The following is a 25,598-nucleotide window of genomic DNA, read 5'->3' on the forward strand; positions in this document are numbered from 1 at the left end:
TGTTATCCTCTTTCTCAGTCCTGCCCCCTCGAAACTTCTTATCCTATCCCCTTCCCCCCTGCTTCTATGAGGTTGCTCTCCCATCCACCCACCTACCCAGTCCCATCTCCCCTACCTGGCATTTTCCTACACTGGTGCACTGAGCCTTCACAGGACCAAGGGCCTCTCCTCCCTTTGATTCCCGACTAGGCCATCCTCTGCTACATATGCAGCTGGAGCCATGGGTCCCTCCATATGTACTCTTTGATTGATGGTTTAGTCCCTGGGAGCTCTGGGGACACTGGTTTGGTTCATATTGTTGTTCCTCCTATTTGGCTGCAAACCTCCAGTTCCTTGGGTCCTTTCTCTAGGTCCTCCATTGGGGACCCTGTGCTTAGTCCAATGGTTGGCTGAGAACATCCATCTCTGTATCTGTCAGGTACTGTCAGAGCCTCTCAGGCGACAGCTATAACAGGCTCCTGTCAGCAAGTACTTGTTGGCATCCACAATAGTGTCTGGGTTTGGTAACTGTGTATAGGATGAATCCCCAGGTGGGGCAGACTCTGGATGGCCATTCCTTCAGTTTTTGCTCAATACTTTATCCCCGTAATTCTTTTAGACAGGAGCCATTCTTGGTTAAAAATTTGGAGATGAATGGGTGACCCCATTCCTCAATCGGGGCCTTGCCTAACCTCTGGATATAGTCTCTACAGGTTCTCCCTCTCCTTTGTTGGACATTTCAACTAATCTCATCCCCTTTGTGTCCTGGGAGCTTCCTGCTTTCCTGGTATCTAGAACTTTCTGGTGGCTACCTCCAGTTCCCCATTCTCCATTGTTACACCCCTCTGTTCAATTTACTGACCCTCTGTATTTTATCCCAGTCTCCTCCCATACCTGATCCTCCTCTTTTCCTCTCCCCTACCTCTCTTCTTCCCAAGTCCCTCCCACCCTCTACCTCCTGTAAGTATTTTGTTCCATCTTCTAAGAAGGACTGAAGCATCCATACTTTGGTCTTCCTTATTCTTGAGCTTCATATGGTCTGTGAGTTGTATCATGGATATTCTGAGTTTTTTGCCTAATATCCACTTATCTGTGAGTACATACCATGTATGTTCTTTGCTGACTGGGTTACCTCCCTCAGGATATTTTCCAGTTCCATTCATTTGCTTGCGAATTTCCCTAAAGCTCTTCTTCTTTTGTTGATTTTTTTATTATATATTTTCCTTATTTACATATCATATGATATCTCCTCTCCCAGTTTCCCCCCCCCAAAAAGAAAAAACAAACAAACAAACAAAAACACCCTGTTCCCTCCCCCTACCCCTGCTTACCAACCCACCCTCTTCCACTTCCTGACCCTGGCATTCCCCTACACTGGGGCATAGAACCTTCACAGGGCCAAGGGCTTCTCCTCCCATTGATGACCAGCTTGGCCATTCTCTGCTATACATATGCTGCTGGAGCCATTAGTCCCCTTCAGCTCCTTGGGTCCTTTCTCTAGCTCCTTCATTGGGGACCCTGTACTCAGACCAATGGATCGCTGTGAGCCTCTACTTCTGTATTAGTCAGGTACTGTCAGAGCCTCTCAGGAGAGAGCTTTATCAGGCTCCTGTCAGCCAGCACTTGCTGGCATCTACAATAGTGTCTGGATTTGATGATTGAATATGTGAAGGATTCCCAGGTGGAGTAGTCTCTGGATTGTCCTTCCTTCAGTCTCTGCTCCCAAAACTCTGCTTACCGCTGCAGTACCTCATATCAGAGCAGTGTTTCTCAACATGGATGTGGTTAGTGATTAAGTCATGTTTGACATGAAATGTGACAAATGTTTAATGTTTAAAACAAAGCAACTCTGCTCTGGTTAAGTTCGTTGTCTTCTAAGAATCCTTGGTCCATGTAGAACTCACTTTGAAACCCTGTGAGAGAATGGCAACCATTGTAGTGTGGGTACTACCATCACAGGTGAACAAAGGCAGAAATTGGACAGTATCTTGCAACACAATGTAAGTGTACTTTTCATGATAAATGTAAGTTGAAGGTCTGGGACTTATTAAAAACAAGTCTATAATTATAAACTATACATTCAAGCATTAAATGGTGGATGATTAGTTCTGAGGAAATCTGGGGACATTAGATTTAAGGCAAATTGAGACTATCTTGAAAAGTTTAAGAATAGTGTTAAAAATCCTAGGATATAGATATATACATATACATACATACATACATACATACATACATACATAAATATTTGGCAAACTGAAATGGAGTAATTACCTTCAGATCCACTAAACTTATTATAAATAAAAGCAATGTTATAGCTAGGCCTCTGCATTTTCTGGAAGTGACTCAATCTCCAAAATTGTTGAAGCCATTAGAAATAAAGGCAAATGTCTATAGGTCAACTTTGCAAAAGTTACTTAAAAGGTTTTGCCTACCATGCCCTTTCTCTTAGATACTTAAAACTCCAAGGTCTAAGGCCAAAGCTTGCCCTTGTTTCTGTGAGAAATTTCTGGTTTGGGGGAATGAAGAGTGGCAGATACCTTGGTGAATTGTTTGACCCTTGAGTTCAAATTATATTTGTTTGAAATAGAAATTATTATTGGATAAGAGGCTTGTATGATTCCAGTGGCTGGAATATACAAACCCTGATTTAGGTCATTTCTGGCAGTTATTGAACAAAAGATTGAAATGAAAAGATGGTTCATCTGTCAAAAGATGAACAGTGTGACAGGGTCAAATCCCAACACAGCTGTTTAATCTTATATTTGAACTTGTGGCTTGAGACAAGACTTAGGAGTGATTCTTCTGTTTCAAAGGTGGAAGAATGCAAAAGATCAAAAGAGCGATTTCTTTTTTAATATATATTTTTTTAATTCTGTTTTGTGCATGAGCTCAAAAAAGAATACTAAGGAATTGTAGGAAAATAGCAATTCACATGGGCATCTGTGAGCATATAAACACATATAAACTATCTCTACCAAGCAGAGAGTTTGTTCTACAAAGGAAGAATCACCCGATTATATTATATGTGATTCATCCAACATAAATAAGTGGGAGTGACTATGTGTGTTTTTGACCTGTAGATCTGCAATTAAAACATTAAAATACAAACTGTCTCATTCTTTGGCCTTATACAAAAGGTTCATCTGATGTTTATGTGTGTGTGTGTGCATGTGCACGTGTGTGCATGTGTGTTTGTGTGTGTGTGTATGTGTGTGTGTTCGTGTGTGCACGCGTGCCTGTGTGTATAAATCAGAGGTACGATTTAGTACCATTTAGATAAAGTACCATTACTTGGGATGCCACACACTTTGAATTTTAAGATAGGCCCTCATTAGTTGAATTCAGCTGTCAAGCTGACTATCTAGTGAACCCCAGAAATGTACCTATCTTTTGATACCTTCCTGTGCTGGGATTATAGCCATGTCTCACCGTGGCCCAACCTGTATATGTGAGAGCTAAATGTTGAGCTCAGGTCTTCATGCTTATATATCAACCACTTTACCAGCTAATCTATCTCCCCTCTCCTAGACATTCCATTCATCACCTCCCTGGGTTCCTGTGCAGTTATTCACTTCAAGAGGAATGTATTTAGATCATGTTAATTTGGCTTCTGTGAAGAGATTTCACATTGAAATCAAAGAATGTACCTGATGACTGTTGTCAAACACCAAATTAGTTCAGTATTAGGCAAATTAGTTGTGGGTTTCACCTCAGCCTGGACCAATTATCGATTATTTTGAGCTCCTTGACTTTCACAACCCCATTGCCAGAGAAAGAATGAGCCTACAGAAGTATCTAATTAGGTTGAAATTTGCAAGGTCATTTCAAACTCTTCTCAAAGCCTCCCTTTCCTACCCCAGCTCCTTTATGAAGTGGCAAGATTTGGCTTCCAGATTTCTATAGTTTTGAAAGAATGAGCCCAAGTGTTGCAGGAAGTGGGTGACATTGAAGTCTGTCTCTGCATGTGTTTGTGAAGTTTCCTGTTTGAACTGCAACTTGACATTGCTGTATGAGTTTTGTTTGTCCTTCCTTGTTTTGCTTTGTATTCCCTCCCTCTTTTTCAAAAGTTTGCTCTTGTTAATATTCCACAGATTTCTATGGCTTTCTTTTTTTGCTTTGTTTCTCTGGAATCTGCAGGGGGTGAATATGCTGCAGGTTGAATGTGTATTTGGCAGGCTAGGCCATTAGTCCTAAAGGAGTTGCATGCTGGCTTCTCTCAGTAGAGCTCTGGGAAGATATTACCTCTTGAGCTTCCCTTCCCATTAGCAGCTGGATGATAGAGGACAGCAGCCAACTTGCAGCTCTTTCAATGATGCAGGTTATAACCCTTCATTCAAGCTAATGCTTGTTGATGTTGTAACGTTTTTTTGAAGTTGACCCTTTTGGCCTCCCCTCTTAAGCAGCCATGCATCATCTCCATCAGGAGAGCGTTTGCAAAATTGTGTTTTGCTCTTTGAAAAAAAAAAAAAAACATGGAATTGCTTGTAGATGGAAAAGAAGTAAACAGCACTTATCAAGGACATAGAGACCTCTGCTGGTTGGTTAAGTGACTTATTGAGTGTTTGTCTATTTATTGTTTATCATCTATAAGGTAAGATACATAGCTTGGCCTTCACACTACCATTCCCTTTGAATTAAACTATCCATGACTTAAAGCCTCGCTAAATGGATGTACCAAGTTCAAATCAGCTAAAAAACATGTTAAGGATATTGAATAATATCCCTGATTAATACTAGTATCAACTCTACTTATTAACATCAGTAGTTATTATCCTGTATTATAGGTAGCTCCTGCAAACAGATTAATATCCCAATTAATCACTGTAGTTATCTTCTGTAGGAGTTTTAGCAAAAGGTCTTCTACCACTAAGCATACAAATGTATATAAAAGCATGAACTATACTATAGGCAAGAAGTGAAACTTATTAATATCTTTAAGGAACATTGGTTAATATCTATTGAGATCATAGAAAAATAAAACATGCCTTCAATGGAAGCATGGAAAACAGTACAATATGGGTGTTGGGGTGATGTTCAGTATTATGAAATGCAAGAAGTAAATGCTTCTTTGAGTTCCATGTGAGATTCTGTGCAGAACTTGATTTTCTAAAAAGGCTCAGTAAATTTAAGACTCACTAAAAAATATTGACTTTAAGGGTCATACTTTGGTGACCAGCATTCTTCTAATATGAGATCAGCACATAATGAATGATAACAATAGCTTATGGTGAACATATATGGACATATATGGGCTACAACGTTGTCCATATAAACTGTCAGAATGAAATATGTTAGTTAGCAATGAGTTAAGCTGTTCTAATGAAAGAAAAACTCAGTATAGAATGGCTTCAACGAGAGACATTTACCTCACATTATCTTTCCAAAAATAAGCAAGTAGCCCTCACTATTGGTTTGCTTTGTTTTACAGTGTCTTTCAAGGGCCAAGATAGGCTGGTCATCAGTTCTAGCCTTATAATGCTGCCGTCTCTATTTCCAAGCATGTTAAACTTTTTATCATTTTCTAATCAGTGCAGAGGCATGGGTCTTCAGGACTATTGTCTGAGGACGCCCTTTCCACTTTCACTAGTGACCAACTGGAAAAAACTTAGACACTTGTTTATTTCTTAATGAAAAGGAATCTTGAAAAAATGTAGGTAGGAATTCATGAGGTCATTCATTCAAAGGAGGTACTTGAAGTTTTCTCATATTAAAAACAAAACAACAGCAATACTGAAGTGACAGGAACAACTTAAATCATGATTAATGAGAGTTTTGTAGATTCTGCTTTCACTGATTAAAAAATTCCACAATATGGACCAGAAACATGGTGTTCATGAAAGGTCATACAGTCTCCATAAATATCTTCTTACCCTTACTATTTACATGTCATTTAGAAAAGTAAGTTGATTAAAAGCCCATTTTAATTTTAATTTGCTTAGGAAATTAAAAGAAAGTGGCTATACAATGAATATATATGCCTCTTCTTTGTTTCTTTTGAATGTCTATAGCTCAACCTAACTGGGTTCAAATAATAAATGATATCCACGTGGCCATGGAAGAGAGTGTCTTCTGGGAATGTAAAGCAAATGGGAGGCCCAAACCTACCTACAGGTGGCTGAAAAATGGTGACCCACTGTTAACACGGGTAAGTAAATCAATGGCAATTCTGCGTTAATGTAATGTAATGTTTAATGTGGCCTCATTGCTATGGAAACAGAATAACTTTGAGTTGTCTCCAAAATAACAAGCATCTAAATGCCACAAATAGTAAAAAAAAAAGTTGACAAATAGAAATTATAAATAAATCTTGCTAAGTTTCTACACCAGACCTTTGCAGCCAACAGATTAACACTTTGATAGCTTTACAGTAAGAAAGCCACACAATAAGAATGACTGAAACCTATAGTTTAGAAAATGACATTTGAGGATCTGCTTCAGTAGGGAAAGTCTTTATATCCTATGAGGATGGCCATCCAAAAGCAATGTGACTCTCAAAATTAAATCAGAGGAACAATTATGTCCAATTTAATTTTATTTATTGTATATTATTACAAAACATCAAATATCACTAGAATTTGAAATTTTCCTCAGTCCCCTCATTGAGAGCCAGCTTTCATGCTCAGATTTCTTCCTTGCATAGTATACCTAGGAAAGAGAAAGTGTCTGCCCTGGGTTACTAGTAGAGAAAGGGAACTATTTCTTTGGACCACCCATTGCATGGTCACTCTCAGTTTCCTGGAAGGCTCCTCTGGTTCATCATTTCCTCTGTTACAAAAGTCAAACAAATTGCAAGTGTGCAAGTTTCCAAGCACTTGGCATTTCCCTCTTTTCATGAAATGTGAGAGAACAAGGATGACTTGATCAAAGTCCAAAATGTATCCATTCAGCTAGACAGTTGTCCTTCAGAAGACAGGAGACGTTTACTCTAAGCCTTTGTGTTCACTAGGGAGGTGTGTGTGTGTGTGTGTGTGTGTGTGTGTGTGCAGAGAGAAAATCCTTAGTGATGTACAAACTGATGCTCAAGTTGCATGACTTTAGCTTGACACATGAAAATGTTCTCTTGTCATATATACTATCTTTCTTCCATCATCTGGACTACTAGTAGTGTAAATCTTTCCAATGACAGCAACCATGCTTCAGAATATTGATGAATGTTTGAGAAATGATTTTACTATGTATCTCTGACTAGCCCAGAACTCACTATGTACACAGTCCCATCTATACAGTGATTTTTCTGCCTCTGCCTCCTGGGTTCTGGGATACAAGGCATGTGCCACCACTATGCCTGGTAGAATTTTGAATTATTGATACATATTTTTTGGTAAACTCAGCAGATACTGAAAATTTGTATTGCCCATCTAAGATTATAATCCTATCAGTCCTTGAAGGTACAGCCAGGCAATGGTGGCACATGCCTTTAATCCCAGCACTTGGGAGGCAGAGGCAGGCAGATTTCTGAGTTCGAGGCCAGCCTGGCCTACAGAGTGAGTTCCAAGACAGCCAGGGCTATACAGAGAAGCCCTGTCTCGAAAAACCAAAACAAAACAAAAAAAAAAAACCTCTAAACTCTAAATGATAAATTTGATTCTGTTTTCACCCCTTTCCTCAATTAGCACAAAACCATTGAGTAAAAACAGCTCTTTGACTTTCAAGGTCAAGTTCACTTATTTACAGTGCCTATTCATCTGAAAGGCTTCACTATTAAATCAACACGGATGCAAAAGAATCCTACAATTTAAATTCCATTTACCAACTGATATGCTGCTGGTTCCATTTGCCATCTGACCTGGCACAGATTTACTTGACAAATAAGCAGATCATGTTAATGTAAATTGCTTATATAATGACTATTTTCCTCCCATTAAGCCCCCTTGACATAACATGTAGCAAAATTGCCTTAAGTTCTCAGATGTAGAAGGAAGGTCACTATTTTTATACTCCTCTTCTCTTTCACAGGATAGAATACAAATCGAGCAAGGAACACTCAACATAACAATAGTGAATCTCTCAGATGCTGGCATGTACCAGTGTGTGGCAGAGAATAAACATGGAGTTATCTTTTCCAGCGCTGAGCTTAGTGTAATAGGTGAGTCCTCATAGTGGAAAGAATAAAAGAAGAAAGTCTCTTAAGGTCACTTAAATAGTAAGTAAAATTGCTAACTGTAAATGTTCACTCCTACAGAATATATAAGGAGATCTGTAGATTTGAAGATGTTCTAAAAACAAGTCTTATAACCTGCAAACAATAGGAAGAGGCCACTTTCAAAATGGGCCTTTTCTGATTCTTTCAGAACCTAACATGGCTTCCTTGACATTTGTTTTACATTCATCTACAGACCACATTTCTTTTTTTAAAAATTGTTTATTTACATTTGAAATGTCCCAGGTTCCTCTCTGCAAACATCCTATCACATCCTTTTCCCCTGCCTCTAGGAGGGTGCTCCTCCAACCACTCCCCCACTCCCATCTCACTGCTCTAGCATCATCCTATGCTGGGGCATCGAGCCTCCACTGGACCAAGGACCTCCCCTTCATTGATGACAAATAAGGCAATCCTCTGCTACAGATCCAGCTGGAGCCATGGGTCTATCCATGTATATTCTTTGGTTGATGATTTAGTCCCTGGGAATTATGGGGGCATCCAGTTAGTTGATATTTTTGTTCTTCCTATGGGGTTGCAATCCCCTTCAGCTCCTTCAATTGAACAAAGTTTCTGAAATACATCTGACTTGGTAAAACTTCAGCTTGTGGGGAGTAGAGCTGACTTGGATTGGAAAGGATTATTTGAACAGCTGCCAAAGTGGCTATTGTTCTTCTGTGTTTGAACTCTCCAGACTGTGCACTGATGGTCTGCTGGTGTGCTGTGTCTTCCTTTTGACACTGAACTCTCCTATCCGCATACCTACTATCATTCTATCTTTCTCTCTGTTTTCCCTTTAATTATTAATTACTTGATTCCCCAATCTATTTTCTGAGACAGTCTCTCAACAACTTTATTCACTTAGTACCCTTGTTTATTCTTACATATATCCAGTGCTTACCACATGCCAACTGTGTTCTTCAGCTGTGCATTTGATGCTAGGAATACAGCTTTCCCACAGGCCAAAAGAAAACACTATTCCTGCCTTCAAGGCTTTCAGTCCCATTCTCTAAGCATCAATATGGCTCTCTCAGGACATCACATGCCTTATGCCTGGATCAGTTTCTTCCACTACTGGTTTTTCTACTGTCCTTTACCTTTATGTCATTAATAACAGAGGCCAGGAGTATATTATACATTGATATGATCATCCTTTTTATTTTCCTTTCCCACTGCATTTTAATCTTCCTGTGGTATCAAAGTTCATAATTGTATCCTCAGAGCTGAATGAATAATTAAGTACATGGTAGGTACTCAATAAATACTGAATGAATATGGATGATAAGTGAATGAAAGAATTGAGATATCATTTTAGAAAACAGATTTATGTGTAAGTAAATAAATGGTTGAATAATTGGTTAATCTAATCGGTAGTGGGGTTTCTTTCTTCTTAAGTCCAGGAAAGCAACTTGCATCTAAACCATAGGAAGTTCTTAAATTTAACTATTACTAATAGAAAGGGAATAGTATAGATCTAAATGCACCAAAATGCACTAAACTATTTCATCAGTGTCCATTAATTTGGGATGTCTAAGCAATAGGTCTTGGCTGAACCATAATATAAGGAATATCAAGAAAATTGCACAGAGAAGAGTAATTTACATACCTGATAGCTTTTCTAGTCTCTAAATCCTGACTCTCCCCTTGTAAGGCTCTCGTCCATGCCTAACATATAGATCTTTCCTAGGAAGTACATATCCTGTCAAATGCAAAAGTTTCTGTGACTTCAAGGAGCCACACAGGTTGTGTATGGCGTGCCTCAGAAAAGATCATGAATGCTTCATTTTTCCTGGCATAATTACCTTCCCAAATCATCCCCTTGGCATACCATTACATTGGGTGTTAGGATCTCAAATCAAGATTTCTGAAAGCACAGACAACCTAGGGTCAGAGCCTAGAGAGTAAAGGTGAAAGTTCCTAAGAAATAGTTCTCTACCTTTATTGTGGCCACATTTACCATGAGGACCACAACGTCATCCCACTGAGGTCATGGACCAAGCTAGCATTGAAACAGGAGAATTGGCAGCAGCTGAAGGAAAGTTTGAGTGATGGGCTGGACTGGACAGCTGAGTCTTACACAGAATGGATTGGAACATTCAGGCAGAAGGAAGACCAGGAATGTGCCAGGCAGAGTAAATTGGCCTGAAGTCAGAAAGAACCTGACATGATTTCCTGTAAATATAGACTCATGAATATCTTTCCAAAAAAATCAATTCATATGACTAAAGCATGTATAGACATAATTTAGCTCAAGACATAAAGATGAAATCATATTAATGAACAATTGTGGAAACTCTGAAATGACAGATTTGAAAACCGTATCATTTAGAGACTGTTTTTCTTTCCAAACCTGTCACATTATATATTTTGAGTTAATTTGAGAGAATTTGTGTGTTGGCTGGGTAGTTCCCTGAGTCTTACTCAAGGGATAAGACATTTGATCTTTGAAAATTCAGCATAGATTGATATTGCTTAACTGGAGTAAACTATAATAGACTTTTAATCCAGAAGAGACTTTGTCCCTCAAAAAATAATAATACTCTGACTCTTCAGACTTCCATATTCTATTTTTATTGCTTGTATTAAAATTGTGAGACTAAACTAAAAATAAAATAAAGGAGAATTGAAATTATATCATTTTCATTAGGGAGGAAAAGTATGTTGGTTTCAACTATTAATACAATATTAGGATTCTTCAGTGCTGTAGAGGAAATTCCCTTTAATGCTAGATAATAGCTCTAATGTCATGAATAAGAAATGTCTAGGAAGTATATACTTAATAGGCTTTCCTCATGGTCTGGCTTTATGCATTCTGTGTGGATATTTAATGTATTTGTAACATGTCGATTTCTAATGGATTGAAACTGCTAAATAATTAATGGACATATTGGGTGCTTTGCTCACAGGGCATGGAGAGAGTTTTACCTTGAGGTTTGTACATTAACATTGCATAGAGATTTCCTGTTTTTAATTGGCCAATTATAAATTACCACTTTTTTAGTTTCCTATGGGAACCATTACCCAAATATTTTCAACTTTTTAAATCATAGTTTCCTTTATTCCTTTTGTAGTATCGTCTGTGACTCGGATCATCAGGTGTGGAAGCAAGGGTCTTTACCTGCTGAGCCCATTTGACCCATCCTATAAGTCTTTCTTTCCTTTATTATCTTACACCATGGATGCAATTTTTGGGAGGCGTCATAATCCCTGGGCTTCCTTAGGGTGCTACATATAAACCCTGGGTGATAAACATAACTTAACTCTTCTCTTTACTCTTGCAAATATATGAGAATTGGAGCAACTACAACCCTGAAATTACTGGGAAACTTGATTGTTAAATAAATCAGTTTAAAACTAATGGCCAGAGCTCCCAGAGACTGAGTCTCCAACTAGGAGCATATACAGACCTATATGTCCCTGGCACAAATATAGCAGAGGTCTGCCTGGTCAAGCCTCAGTGGGAGAAGATGTACTTAATCCTCAAGAGACTTGAGACCCCAGGGAAAGGGAAGGTCTGGTGGGGGGAGCACCCTCTCAGAGGCAAGTAGGAGGAGGAATGGGATGAGGAACTGTGGGAGGGGGGCTAAAAGGGGGTCATTGACTGGAATGTAAGTAGCAGCAATAATGATAATGATGATGATGATGATGATGATGATGATGATGTTGATGATGATGATGATAAAATAAATCTCTCTATCTAATCCATCCCCCCCCAAAAAAAACCTAATGGCAACTGTCTACATTGCATATTTTCTTAGTTAAAATATAACCATCCTAATGTAACATTTCTACACATGTTCACAAAGTGACAGTGTTGCTCAATGAATCACCAACCTGTGAGATTCTCTGTTATGTTTGATATATAGAGTATTTGTGCAATATAGATTATAAATATAGAAGATATAGAATTATGACATAGAAGGTGCCTGAATTCTTAGAGCAGAGGTTTGATCATGTAGCTATAAAAATTAAGGGAGTGTTCCCTAGAGGCAGTTCCTAAGGTGAGAAGAGTAGGCAAGAAGGAACAGCAGAAATAAAGATTTCATTCAAGAATGTTAGCCCAGGCGAGTCACAGAAGGGAGATTTTTGAAAGGCAACTAGAATCTCACAGTTATTGTTTCCTCGAAGCAAGGATGCTGGGTTTATTTAAGAAAACATTTCAGTTAGCTCCTATCCTATCCTGTTGATGGCAGAGATGAGGTCCTAAGTGGGAGATGCTAGGAGATAGGGTGAAGAATAAAGCAGATCTCCCAAAGTCAGTTTCCCAGAGAAGAGAATAGCTTAGAGGTGTCAAATGCCAAACATTCACAGCAATTGAGGCCAGAAAACAGAGAACAAGATCACTGAGTACTTTATTCAAACTTCATGGACTATAAAAGGCAGTGTGATTACTGTACTAGAGAATCTTTACTTTGTGTAATCCAATAAGCTACCTGTAAGAGAAAGTGGGTTGACTAGAACTCTTTGAATATGACATGAATTTTGAAGAATTTAGATGAAACAGAAGCTGCCTCTGTCCAGAAGAATTTTTTTAACTGTTATATTAAATGTATGCTGGCAACCACTACTGCATTATATCTCAAGGAAATTCCATTGCCCTGACTGGGATAGGACATCCGACCCTAGCAGGACACTCAAGCAACATCAAGGAACTGATAGACCAATTAAAGTGAGGTGCAGGGTTGAGCAATTATCCAGTTAATTTGGCATTTATCCAGATGATTGGGTCCTAAATTAGAAAACCATTAAGGCTAAACTAAAAGTTATTTCAATGGGACTTTCACAAGTGCCTATCTGCATCTCAGTCTGATTTCTCAACTGCCTCGTTGAGCCAGATTACAAAATAATCAAATAGAAGAATGTGTGCAGCATCTAATGAGAGGACAAATGTCTTTCTTATCCAAATGCAAATGTCTACATAGAAACTCTACTATCACAAAGAGGCAAGGCAAATGCTTCTATCTCAGAATCAAAATTTATATATTTACAAAGTTACTGAGTCCACATTTGCTATTAGCCCTTCTTCCTGTGAAAACCAGAAAATCTCATGTAAATATCTTTATCAAACTTGAAAGTGTTTACAACAACAAAAGAAGTGAGTCACTCTTGCTAACTCTTTTCAAACCAAAAACATATAGAGAGCCTCAAAATCAATAATATATATCATTTTTGTAATTATCAAATTTTACTACAAATTACAATAACCTAGAAGGTCTTTCTTCTGATTCTGTACTGTGTGCATATGAAGTAATTCTATCTCTGTACCTAGAAGACATTATTACTCAAAAACATCTGAATAAGACTCCAATGAAAAGCAAAAAAAAACTAAAAAGTTATCAACTAATGTTCTTACTGGTCAGATCCAAATACCATAGAATTTTGCCTAAACTCTCAGTCCTCAAACTGTACTGTAAATCAAAATTATCTAGATAAAATTCCATCAAAATATAATTGCACCCCTCCTTCAGAATTTCTGGACAGTACTTCTGAGATGAGACTGAAAATTCACATTTCTAACAAGGAACCAACCAGGTCATGCTGGTCAATAATGTCCTTTCAGTTCTAGACACAAGCATTCTCTTTCTCTTTAAATGTTGAATATATTCTACCTGGGAAATCTCTGGTTAGGATCAATATTCAATGTCAGAGTTGCCTATATAAGAGGGGCACCATGGGTTGCTGCCATGATTAAATGATCTGAGTCACTAGGACACCTGGTCGAATGACTCAACCAGTTACTACATGAAGGCTCAGCAAAGGTGTGGATCATATTCCTTAAAGATTACCTAGGAAAGACATAATGATCTCAGAGGTATGTATTACAATTCCTCATAGTCAAAGAAAGGCCAGAGGTAAAATGGGAATCATTTTAACTCATTTGAGTGTGACTACTGCATATTGTCTTATGAACAGAACTTCTGCATCCTAATAAGACTGCTGAGAAAGTATTATCTTCCCTGAAATCCATAATGTTTTTCTAGAAGATATGCCTAGCAAATAGATCTTAAAATGAAGAACTTTTTCTTTAAGATGGAAAAGTGCAAGCCTTTTATTACAGAGGCAAAATCATCACCAGTCTGTAACAAATACACTCCTTTCCCCTGTTCTCCATGTTGCTTTGTCTCCATTGACTTCCAAGAATCCAGATCTAATTTAACTCTTTCATACAATTTTAGTGAGATTGTTTTTCTTCCTTTCATCTTGTTGACTCCAGTAACATTTTAAATGTATTTATTGTTCTATATATTTTATGATTATCCCCCCTCAAATCTTTTTAGTCAGAAAATGTAATAAAGCGTGAAAATTATTTTCCTCTTTGAACCCTTCTGATAACAAATTAATTACATTTTGGGAGTCTGGCTTAAGGTGTGTTAGAAGTATTTATGAGTTTTTCAAAGTAGGGAGTAAAGGCATCAAATAACAGAATAGAGGAGCCACTGGATATACAGACTTAACAATGCACAGAGAATTGCCATTGTAAGATTTCTAGAAAGAATTGTTACTGGGAAAGCTGGAATTTCCTTTTGTATGATCTTAGTCTCATTAATAAAAGAATTTAAAAATGGACAAAGTAGGAAGCTTGAGGGCCATTTTATTGGCATTTGAGATATAAACCAGAGCATGAGTAACTGATGGATCTCAGAAGCTTATGGAAGGAGGGAGATGGGTAAAAGAATGAGAATTAGCCATTCCTTTTGAGTTAGAATCCAAAAAGGAGATAGGTTCAACCTTGGAGCTCAGTAGGCTTTGGGACAGTATCTCAAAAAGATATTAAAAAGAAAAAGATAGGAAAAAGTTAATTTTTGAGTTAAAACTCAGAATAGTGAGCTGGGTTAGCAGTGAAATCTGTGAGTAACTTACATTGGAGGAAGAGCTAGGTGTATAACTCCATGATTTCATTTAGAGGACAATTATTCCTCCCATTTCCTTAGCATGTCTGAAAGTAAATCAACCTTCTAAAAGGTGGTCTTCTGGCCAAATAATTGACATGGCCTGCTGTACTAACTCTTAAGGAAAGAGATGGAATTATATAACGTGCTAACTTGATAAGTAGATAAGACTATTCTATCTCTACCCTGAGCCTGGAATAGAATGAAAACCCCATTGTTTTGACTGTAAAGAACTACTTTTGCTTTAATAGGCATTAACAAAGCCCTAATATGTTCATCTTTTCAAGTAGCATTTTAAATCATATGAAAGGCAACTGCCAACTCTTCCCTATCTCATATTACCAGGGAAATGTGGGGGAGAGTCCAAAGATGAAAATGAGGTGGGGATGCCTCCTCAATGGCTTCTAAGTTTGCTAAGAGCTAACTACCTAACATAATGAATATTTTTACATTCTAGTCTTTAGTGACACAAGTCATATTAAATTAGAGTAGACAAGTTCATAGTGATTACTCACTAGGAGTCAGTTCCTCTCTATCCACCCATCCCACCAACATCTAAGCATTAAATGAAGTCATAAGAAAAATAATTCCAACTTCCTATATTTACCTGGAGACAGTAGTAACAATGAAAGATACATTCAATATAGTGACTATTTGTGATTTGAATGAAGGGGAGGATGTTGTCAAAGGGAATTATGTCTCTATTTTCCTTAAATCTAAAAGCTGACAGAACAAGGCTTTGGGCATAAGATATCAGAGTCATCTATATAGTGAACACTAGGGGCATCCTACACTACAGCTACCTGATGGCTCAGAAAAAGACAAAGCCACTCTCAGAGACACTATGGGGAGGAACTGAACAAGAACTGCAAACCTCTGTAGGAAAATGCACAAATATAGGCTACTTGAAGGAACAGCTTAATTATCTAGAAAGCAAGTCTAAAAACTTAGAGATTTATCAATTGTCAGACAAAAAATCATTCAAATTAATGATAATTTCCATTCTTAATGATTTTTAGGACAGCAAAATTAAATTGATAAAGTGAAACATGGGGAAAAATTGAATAATTGTGGAAGCAGGAGATGAAGGAAAAGAGAACAAATTCTAGAGGTGAAGGAAAGGTGAGGTGATTGAGTTGAAAATTTTCATAGCCAACTTAGTCAAGAAGAAGAAATAATCAGTAATCCAGAGACTGAACATTGGAAATTAGAAAGACAAAGGAACAAAACTCACAGAAAGTAGAAAAGCCTAAGAAACTTATATGATAGAATCCTACAGAACTATATACATAGTCTGAAATTTTAAAAATGAAAATAAAGTGTTAAGTAACAAGTGTGAATAAATGATGGCTGAAATCTGGGGATGAGAAGAGAAAAGGGCATAGAGATTCAAGAAGTTCAAAGAATCCCCTCTAGAGTGAGTCCAAGGAGATGTACACTTAGACGAATGATAATTAAACTGTCCAAAGTCAAGAAGGAGAAGAGAATGCCCATACATTGAGAAAAAGTGACATAGCTCATGCAGGAGGGAGATGCTGTTAGCAGACTTCTCAGGGTGAATTTTGCAACCCAGCAGGAATGGGATGATCTAATGAAAATTCTGGGGGGAAAAATTTCCAACTGAAAATACCTAACAAATTTTCCTTTAAAAATGAGAGAGAAATGCATACTTTCCCAGGTCAACAAAATCAAAAGTTTATCATTATGAGACCTTCACTCCAATAAATGCTAAAGGAACTCTTCTGAATGAAAAAGAATGAAATAACCAATCATACTGTCAGGTAGAGATCTATGCATGCATGAACATATTTTTACATCTGGGAAAAATATACATGGATAAAATGTAACTAAAAATATGAGCATATGTTATTAAAAATAACGTATCGTGTCATCAGCATAGGTAAAGGTGACAAGATATGGGGGAACAGAACTTATGTATGGGACAGGCTTAAGTTATAAGCTTAAAATAAATGATTCTGATTTTAGGATATGCCATATAATTGCAATGGCAGGCACAAATGTATATGTATATCATATTCATACATATGGCACATACACAAAATCAGGGGGGAAAACATGCCACTAAATACCAAAGGAAATGCTGAAGAAATTGTAAAGGAAGTGTGGCACAAAAAGATAAAAGATAAGCAGAAAAACACAAAAGAACAATTTTAGTTCCTCCCCCATCAATAATATAAAATGGATTAGATATACATTTAAAAGATAGATTGGCTGAGTGGATATTAAAATATTGAAACTATATTTTACCTTTAAGAAATTGGGTGCTCAATGCCCCAGTGTAGGGGAATGCCAGGGCAGGAAGATGGGAGTGGGTGAATGGGTGGGGGAGCACCCTCATAGAGGCAAGGGAAGGTGGAATGGAATAGAGGGTTTCTTAACTGGAGACTTGGAAAGGGGAATACATTTGAAATGTAAATAAAGAAAATATCCAATAAAAAATAATTAAAAATATGAATAAAGGAAAGTGTGTATAGAGTCTGGAGAAGTTGAGAAATGGTTAAGAGCACTTGTTACTCTTGTAGAGAAACAGGGTTCAGTTCTCAGCAACCACATAATTGTTCACATATAGGTGATCTGCTACCCTCTTTTGACATCTCGGGGCAGAAGAACACATGTGGCACATATACATACATACAGGCAAAATACTCACAGGTAAAATAAAATAATCATTTAAAAATTAGCATATCAGACAAAACAATTGTAAGGGGAAAACTGTCATATAAAACAATATTGCATCATGGTAAAAGGGTTCACCACCATAGGATGATTGATGATGATGATGATGATGATGATGATGATGATGTGTGTGTGTGTGTGTGTGTGTGCATAAGCATTAACAGCCTCTAATATATGAAGCAAAAGTCTGAAAATATGAAGGAAGAAATGTTTAGTGCTGAGATTAAAGATGTGCGACACCACTAACCTGGCTTTGTCTCTGTAATTTTAACAAAGAAAAATTGGAATGTAAAGTTGTATGACATAAGTCTTACTTTGTAACAAAAAAAATTAGATTAAATTTTCAGTTCAATAATAAAAGGATATCTTGCTATTACATTGTCAAAAAAGAGAAATGTTTATAAAATACTTTTGTTTTCTTACTTATGAAAAGAAGTAGAAAAAGATCAATAAGAAAACAAGAAGCTTGAACAAAAGTAGTCCAATTGGACATAACTGACGCCTGCAGATAAACTTTGCCCAATATTCTTTGCAAGGATGCTTGTAACATTCTATAGGATAACACACATCTAACAAGCCTCAAACAGACTTATGAATATTAGGATCATATAAGGCATCCTCACTGACAATGTTGGGATAAAACCAGAACTTAATAGTTGATTGAAAACAAGAATATATGCAAATATACAAAAAATTGAACAGCTGATTCTTAAATCAGTGTATGGAGAGAAATAAAAGGGAACTTGGACATTTTATGGAAAGAAGTAAAAATATAATAAGACATAAAAAGGCAGCACAAATTGTAGTGAGTAGTAAATGTATAGTAATAAATAATTTTAAAAGAAGTTACCTGATTAGCAACCTGGGTTTACAACTAAGAAGTTAGGAAAATAAACAAAACAAAACACAACAAAATAGTACTCAGGAAATAATAACTATTAAAGCCGAGTACATGAAATAAAGAATAGGAAAGAAATCAGTAAAATGAAGAGTTCATTCCTTAAAAAGATCAACAAAATTACCAATCCTTCATCCAGGCTAAGAAATGGATTCAAATAAAACAAAAAAAATAAAAAAATAAAAAAGTAAAATATTGAAAATTATAGCACAGATATTTTTAAGCGTAATGCCTGAGAAGAAGCAGATGAATAACCACGTTCAACAACCTTACCAGCTGAGTCATGAAGAAGTAGGGAATCTGAGCTGTTTATATCCAGTAAGGAAATGAAAGTCATAATCAAAGCCTGCCAAGAAGAGGCCTAGGAATCGAGGCTTCCACAGAGAATTCTACCAAGTATTTAAGAGGAATTAGCACCAGCTCTGCTCAAGTCTTCCACAGCATTTTAGAAGAGCAAACATATACATTCCTTGATATATTGTATTGAAAAAAATTCCCCACATAATGCTAGCCAGCCACATTTATCAGCATGATCCACCAAAGCCAAGCAGAATTTATACCTGAAACTAGAAGAGGGTTCATGGTGTGAATATCTGCCTATTTTATTCTACAAGGCAAGACTAAAGAGAAGCCCCAAGTATCATTTCTGTCAATGAAGAAAAGCAGTTGACAAAATTCAGCACCATTTTGTGATTTTCTAAAAGAACATTCAGCAATAAAGGTAAGAGAAGTCTGTCTTGGTGTAATAGGAGTCGCATACAAAGCAGCCCACCAATATCACACTCAAAGCTTGAAAGCTTTCTATGATTGGGAGCAAATAAAGGATGCCCACCCTTACCATTATTGTTTAGTGTAGTACTGGAAGTCCTAGGCAGAGCAATTAGATGAGGAAAAAGCAGTAACGGCTTCCAACTTGGAATAGGAAGAAAGTAAAATCTTTGTTTGAAGATGACATGATCTTACACAGAGGAAACTCAAAAGCAGCTACAAAAGCAAAGGAAGCCTATTGAAACTAATAAATCATTTCAGGAAAGCTGCAGGGTGCAAAATCAAGATACACAAAGAACTCAGTGACAGTGCTGCATGCCAACAGAGACCAATCCAAAAAAAAAAAAGTAAATCAGGAGAAATCTATGATAGCTTCAAAGAGAAATACATTTAAGAGTAATCGGAGAAGGGGGAGCAAAAACTTGTGCACTAGAAACTACATAATATTGTTCAAAGGACTGAGGACAAAGAACAGATAGAAAGTAATTCCCTATGTGCAACTCAAGACCCTGTGCTTTGAAAATGTCCATTCTTCCCAGATCTGTTGATAAAAAACTGAGGTCACATGAAAACCTCAGTGGAGAATGTTTTGTTTTAGAGAGAGAGGGGGGGGGAGAGAGAGAGAGAGAGAGAGAGAGAGAGAGAGAGAGAGAGAGAGAGAGATCTCAAGAGGAGATTGGCATCAATAGCTAATAGTATGTTAGGAAGAACAAAGTTGAAAGCTTCATGATTCCTGAGTCCAGGACATGAAGTGTCAATACAGTGTGCTCATGCATATAGGTTTATAGGTCAATATAAGAGAATGGAAAGTTCTCAAAACAAACTATGGATTATGACCAAATAACTGTCAGTCAGTAATGGTGCCCAAATATGACAAAGCAGACTGGCATGTACATATAAACAGTCCTTGCAACTAATGGAACCCAGAAAAATACCTCAGTAGATTGGGCCACTTGTGCACAGACCTGAAAACCTGAGTTTAATTCCAAGGATTTCACAAGGTGACAAGCGGGAATCATTTCCTGAATGTTATTTTCTGACCTCTTGCCTCTGACCTCTGACTTCCACATGCATGATGCAGCATGTAAGTACCTGTGCACACATGCATGCACACGCACATACACACACACACAAGTATACACATATATACACACACAATTTAATATGTTATTGTAGGAACTGAGTATCTACATTTAAAATAACACAGGTGAACCACTGTTTTAATAGAAATTCATCATAAAGAAAACATCCATGTGAGGAATTAAGATTATATTTGCATAGGGATTACTAACTAGGGATAAAAACATCCACTGCAACTTAATAAAAAGAGGCAAACCAATTAAAAGGGTTCTGGAGAGGTGGTTCAGCTGTTAAGGGAAAGGCTTACAACTAAAAAGACAAAAAAAATAGACTAGGGTCTTAAATAGACATATTTGTAAACAACAAACACAATTCATGACGAAATACAAGTCAGAATCATAATGATATCTTGTCTCATGCCCTATAGGATGAAGCACACTACTGAACAGAGTGAGAGAGGTAAAGGAAGAGAAAAAAACAGACAAAATGCTAAAAGAGAGCAATTGAATCTTTGAAACTGACTGCTAGGGGAAAGCAGTGGGTTCAATACATTGTAATCTGTGCATTGCTGATGGCCCTGGAGGGGTTAAAGTGCTATAGAAAATACTATAGTGTCTTCTCAAAAAGTTTCAAGTTATCAGAAGACCCAGCAGCCTCCCTCCTGTGATAGATCCAAAATAATTAAAAAAGCAGCATCCCAAACAAGTATTTGTACACTCTTGATCACTGCATCATTGTTCATCATGGCCAGAAAATGGAAACAATCTAATTGTTCATGAATGGATACATAGTAAAGTACAGTAGGCATACAATGGAATATTACTCGGCCTTAAAGAGAAGGAAATACTGATGTACACTCCAGTACTGATGAACCACGAGGACACGTGAAGGAAAATAAGATCATTCCATAAAGGAAATTCTGTTGACTCCTGTTAACGATGCACCTAGACAAGTTGAATTCATAGTAGCAGGAAGTAGAGGTATAAATCAATCAGAAGACATGAAAAAGTGAGGTCATTAATTAATGGGGATATAAACTTTCAGTCCTGCCAAATGACAAAGTGCTAGTGGTCCACTGAATGGTATCACATAGAGTTAACAAGAACATATATGGAAAGCAGCTAAGATGGTAAATTTTATGATGTGTGATTCTTACCACACTAAAAAAATAAAGATATATTAGTACATGTTAATCTTTATTACATGTGTAAACTACTTTGAGATGTTAAATTCAAAGTCTGATATCCGGTCTGAGAGAAGGCCTGGAAATAAGTGTTTTTACTATCTTCTGCTGCTAATTCTTATGTTCCAAGGAGCAGATGACCAGGGGGGAAAATATAAGATTTCCAGGCCACACTTATGATGGTTGTATTCAAGAGCACATGACCTTAAGCTCCTTTACATGATTAATGTGAGTTAGCTGAAATGGCAGTGATGCCAAGTCTGGGCTCTAGATCCCTTTAATTCTCATTCTAAGCCATCACAGCAGGTAGCTTTCACATTCATAAAATCAGGAAAAGCAGGACCGGGCTATTCTCTTGGTATAGCCACCCATGTTCAATCTATCTACCTTCTCAGTTCCATCATGCATGATCACAACATAAACCAAGATAAAAAAAAAAAAAAAACTATACTGGAAGAAAAGTTTTTTAACCAGGGACGCAGTATTTGTTACAACCAGACCACAGTGTTTGCTATTTTTCTACTCTAAGGAAACTGTGCCTCATAAAGATTCTTAAAGCAATTGATTTGTCTTTTGACTAAGGCACATGTTTCAGAATGAAGTCTTTTAAGTGGGAGTGAAAACCAACTTGGCCAAGGGCAAGTAACACACTGGCTGCCTGCACAACATTTCTAATGCCTTACTGAAGCCGTGTGATAACCAGGAGTATGCCTCCGCTGTGTGTTCCACATACAGCTCTTCTGCATTATGATATGTTCCCATGGAAACAGAAGCACTTAAAACCACGGTCCTACCTTGATTCATGAAGTCTAGGAAATAGATTTGCTAAATAAAGTGAACCCACTAAGGAAGCTTGGAAAGTGGTGGTGTTATTGCCTTTTCAATACTGAATCCACTTGTAGGTATACCTAGAAAATAAACAAAAACAGAGACAAGCAAACAAAAACATCAGAGTAAGGTCTGGGTTCAGCAAGCTGAGAGCACCAGGGCCCATGTCCCCTGTGCCTTGTATGCTGTTCCCATTCCCTAAGTGTGCACTTTGTGGAAAGGAGACAAAACCAGTGGGGTGCTGGTGTTGGTGCTGGTTCTGGTGCTGGTTCATTTCGACAGGAGTTGATTCTGCACATCTCTACTTTGTCCCTGGTGACTTCATGTTGAAATCAGCAAAAGTGGACTACTTACACCACAGAAACTGACAGATGCGGCAAATCAAGTTTCCTGGTATATTGTTTTATTGTGTGAGATACTGAACATATCCTATGTTCAGGTGATGTGTGAACAAATATGTCAGATAATAATTGTTAGCTAATTCTTTCATTATATGCTATGGATGTTCAGTTTAATTGAGGTCTAAGTTTTTTTTTTTTATCCAAATGTCCAATGCCCTGGCTTGGGACTTAAAGAAGCAATCTATATCCATAGCAGCAGGGAAGAAAGGGAGATAGGACCTAGGCAAATCATCACGAGGAGGAAATGATCTAAACCTCTGAGTCCTCTCCTAAGAAAAGCATCAAAGCAACATATACATAGTACTTCATATAAAGTACTCTGCTTGGTTACATAGCTATACAATACAAATTGTTACCCTAAAGGAACTAATGGGGGTAAAGGTATGGCTTAGATAGTAGTTAGCCTAGTATACATGAAGCCAAGGATTCAATTCCTAGTACCACATAAAGTGCATATATTCATATCATCTGTAACTGCAGCACTGGGGAGATTAGTGTTTCAAGGTCATTTTCAACTACAATGTATGAGTTCAGGACCATCTGGCCCTGTCTTTAAAAACAAACAAACAAGTTATGGTCTAATAAGAACTAAAAGTAAAACCTATCACTTGTTAGCCTAACTGGAGTTCTATAATCCATACTGTCCCACTTAAAAGACTCTCTTCTATTCTTTCAGGAACCATTTCTCTCACAAAATAAAGTTACTTATTTATTAATAAAGTTACTTATTTATTAATAAAGTTATACATGACATTGTAGCAATATATATTTGTTGCTATATAATTGTATGAGTTAAGAACAGTCTGGAGAGATGGCTTAGGGGTTAAGAGCACTGGTTGCTCTTTCAGAGGTCCTGAGTTCAGTTCCCAACAACCACATGATGGCTCACAACTATCTGTAATGGGATCCAATGCTCTCCTCTGGTGTGTCTAAAGAAAGCTATAGTGTACTCATATACATAAAACAAATCTTTTTTAAAAAAGAGTTAAGGACATATTGCTAAGTGCAATGAAATAGCATTTGGACAGATACAGGAAGGTCAATGCAATTACCAGTTTTAAAATGCATAATGTCTTTTCATCTTTATGTAGATGGTCAAAGGAGGTTAACAAGAGGTTAGTGGTTTATACCCTACTAGACCATTACATAAGAATGATTTAAAGCACTGTGCTAATGAATGTATGAGCAAGAATGTTCTAATGCAGAGTTAAAGTGTTTTCTCTGAAATAAGAGTTTCTTACTATATTTACTTAATTAGTCTTTGGATCTTCAAACCTTTCATAAAAAGGAAAAATACTATGCCTGACTCAACCTGTTGGCAGAGAAATCACTGAAAGATCTTGAAATGGTGTCTCTGCAGAAAAGCTATTTGGCAGTCACCAAAAACCCTGTAATGCCTATATTAAAGTGATATTTCATATCCACACTAGAGTTTACCACTCAGTAATACAGAATTGCTATTTGGGAGCATACTATATAGTTCATTGGAAAAATGGAAAAGAGATCCAGAAGGTTGGATGCTGTGTGACTCTCTCCGTGTCTAAGATAGTCTCAGTATGGGAAAAGCACACAAAGAAATTGATTGTTCCCAGGGATTAAGGGTGGTATAATCAAGAGGTCAGGATAGGACTGCAGAGGAAAAGGATGTTTTTGCAGCCATTTCTTTAACTTAACTTCCATAGTATACACATAAATCTATATAAGAGACTGGTGTAGACCTAATGATCAGCTTCCTTATTCTGCTCTCTGCTCTGTTGCCGGCTACTCAATCACTGGAGAAGTGCAGTGATGGACACAATGAAGGTTTCTGTGTTAGTGCAACTCTGAGCCACTCTACAATTATTTCCAAATAAAGTAGGGTGTATGTTTGTTTGTTTGCCTGCTTAAAAAAAAAAAAAAGATGTAGATCTCTGCTTGTAAGAAATTTTCTTGCATACAAGTCCCCCAATGCCTTTGGTAGAAGTTATCACTGTATTGGAAATAGTAGTGGAGGGAGGGAAGAATGAGCTTCTAACTCTTGAACAAGTGTAAAAGTACCATGTAAAGAACTGCTGTAGCTTCTGGCCAAGCTGCTTTAAAACGTTTTGACACAGCAACTTAGGAGAGAAGGGTTCATTCTCAGCTGCTGCAGGTAGCTGTCCATCACTGTGGGTTGCTGTCCACCACTGCAGTGAAGTTGCTATGGCAGGAGTGTGAGACAAGTGGTCATATTGCATCTACAGTCAAGAATCAGACAGTAACAAGTGAATGCATGCATGCTGGTGCTTAAGCTTACTTTCTGTGGTTTATTCAGCCTTGCCCAGAGAATGCTCCCACTCATAATTAAGATTGCCCTTCCCATATCAATAAAATAATCAGAATAACCACACATAGGCTTATCTAGAGGCCCATCTCCCAAGTGATTCTAAATTTTGTTAACAACTAACACTTAACCACCACTACTACTTTTGTACAACATGTGTGATTTTTCTTGGTCCACCAAATAACTTTGTGAGTGTAAATATTATGTTTTTTTTCTGCTTTATAATGCCTCATGCAGTGGAGCAGGAGTTGTTAGCACCTTAGGTAACAGAGATGTTATAAGTGAATCAGCCCAAAAGTTAAAGAGATAGAATGTAGGCATCAGAGATATTAGAAACGAGACATCATGCTGATAAGGAAAAAAAGAAAATCTCCTTCACTATTCTGTTAAGTATCTCTTTGGGCATACCTTCCTAATCAGGGAGGCCATATT

The 25,598-nt window shown here is 37.4% G+C and overlaps 1 protein-coding gene across 8 annotated transcripts in view; it reads left to right on the forward strand.

Annotated features, from left to right (window-relative positions):
• Cntn4 (contactin 4) overlaps nt 1–25,598 on the forward strand; it is a 975,079-nt gene that overhangs the window by 796,612 nt on the left and 152,869 nt on the right. For all 8 annotated transcript variants that reach the window (XM_031382788.1, XM_031382782.1, XM_031382784.1 and 5 more), the window contains 2 exons: nt 5,988–6,124; nt 7,936–8,065. In XM_031382788.1, the coding sequence (XP_031238648.1) occupies nt 5,988–6,124; nt 7,936–8,065 (267 nt within the window). The remainder of the gene's footprint in view (nt 1–5,987; nt 6,125–7,935; nt 8,066–25,598) is intronic.

This window comes from Mastomys coucha, unplaced genomic scaffold (assembly GCF_008632895.1).
Source record: "Mastomys coucha isolate ucsf_1 unplaced genomic scaffold, UCSF_Mcou_1 pScaffold20, whole genome shotgun sequence".
Lineage (NCBI taxonomy): Eukaryota > Metazoa > Chordata > Mammalia > Rodentia > Muridae > Mastomys > Mastomys coucha.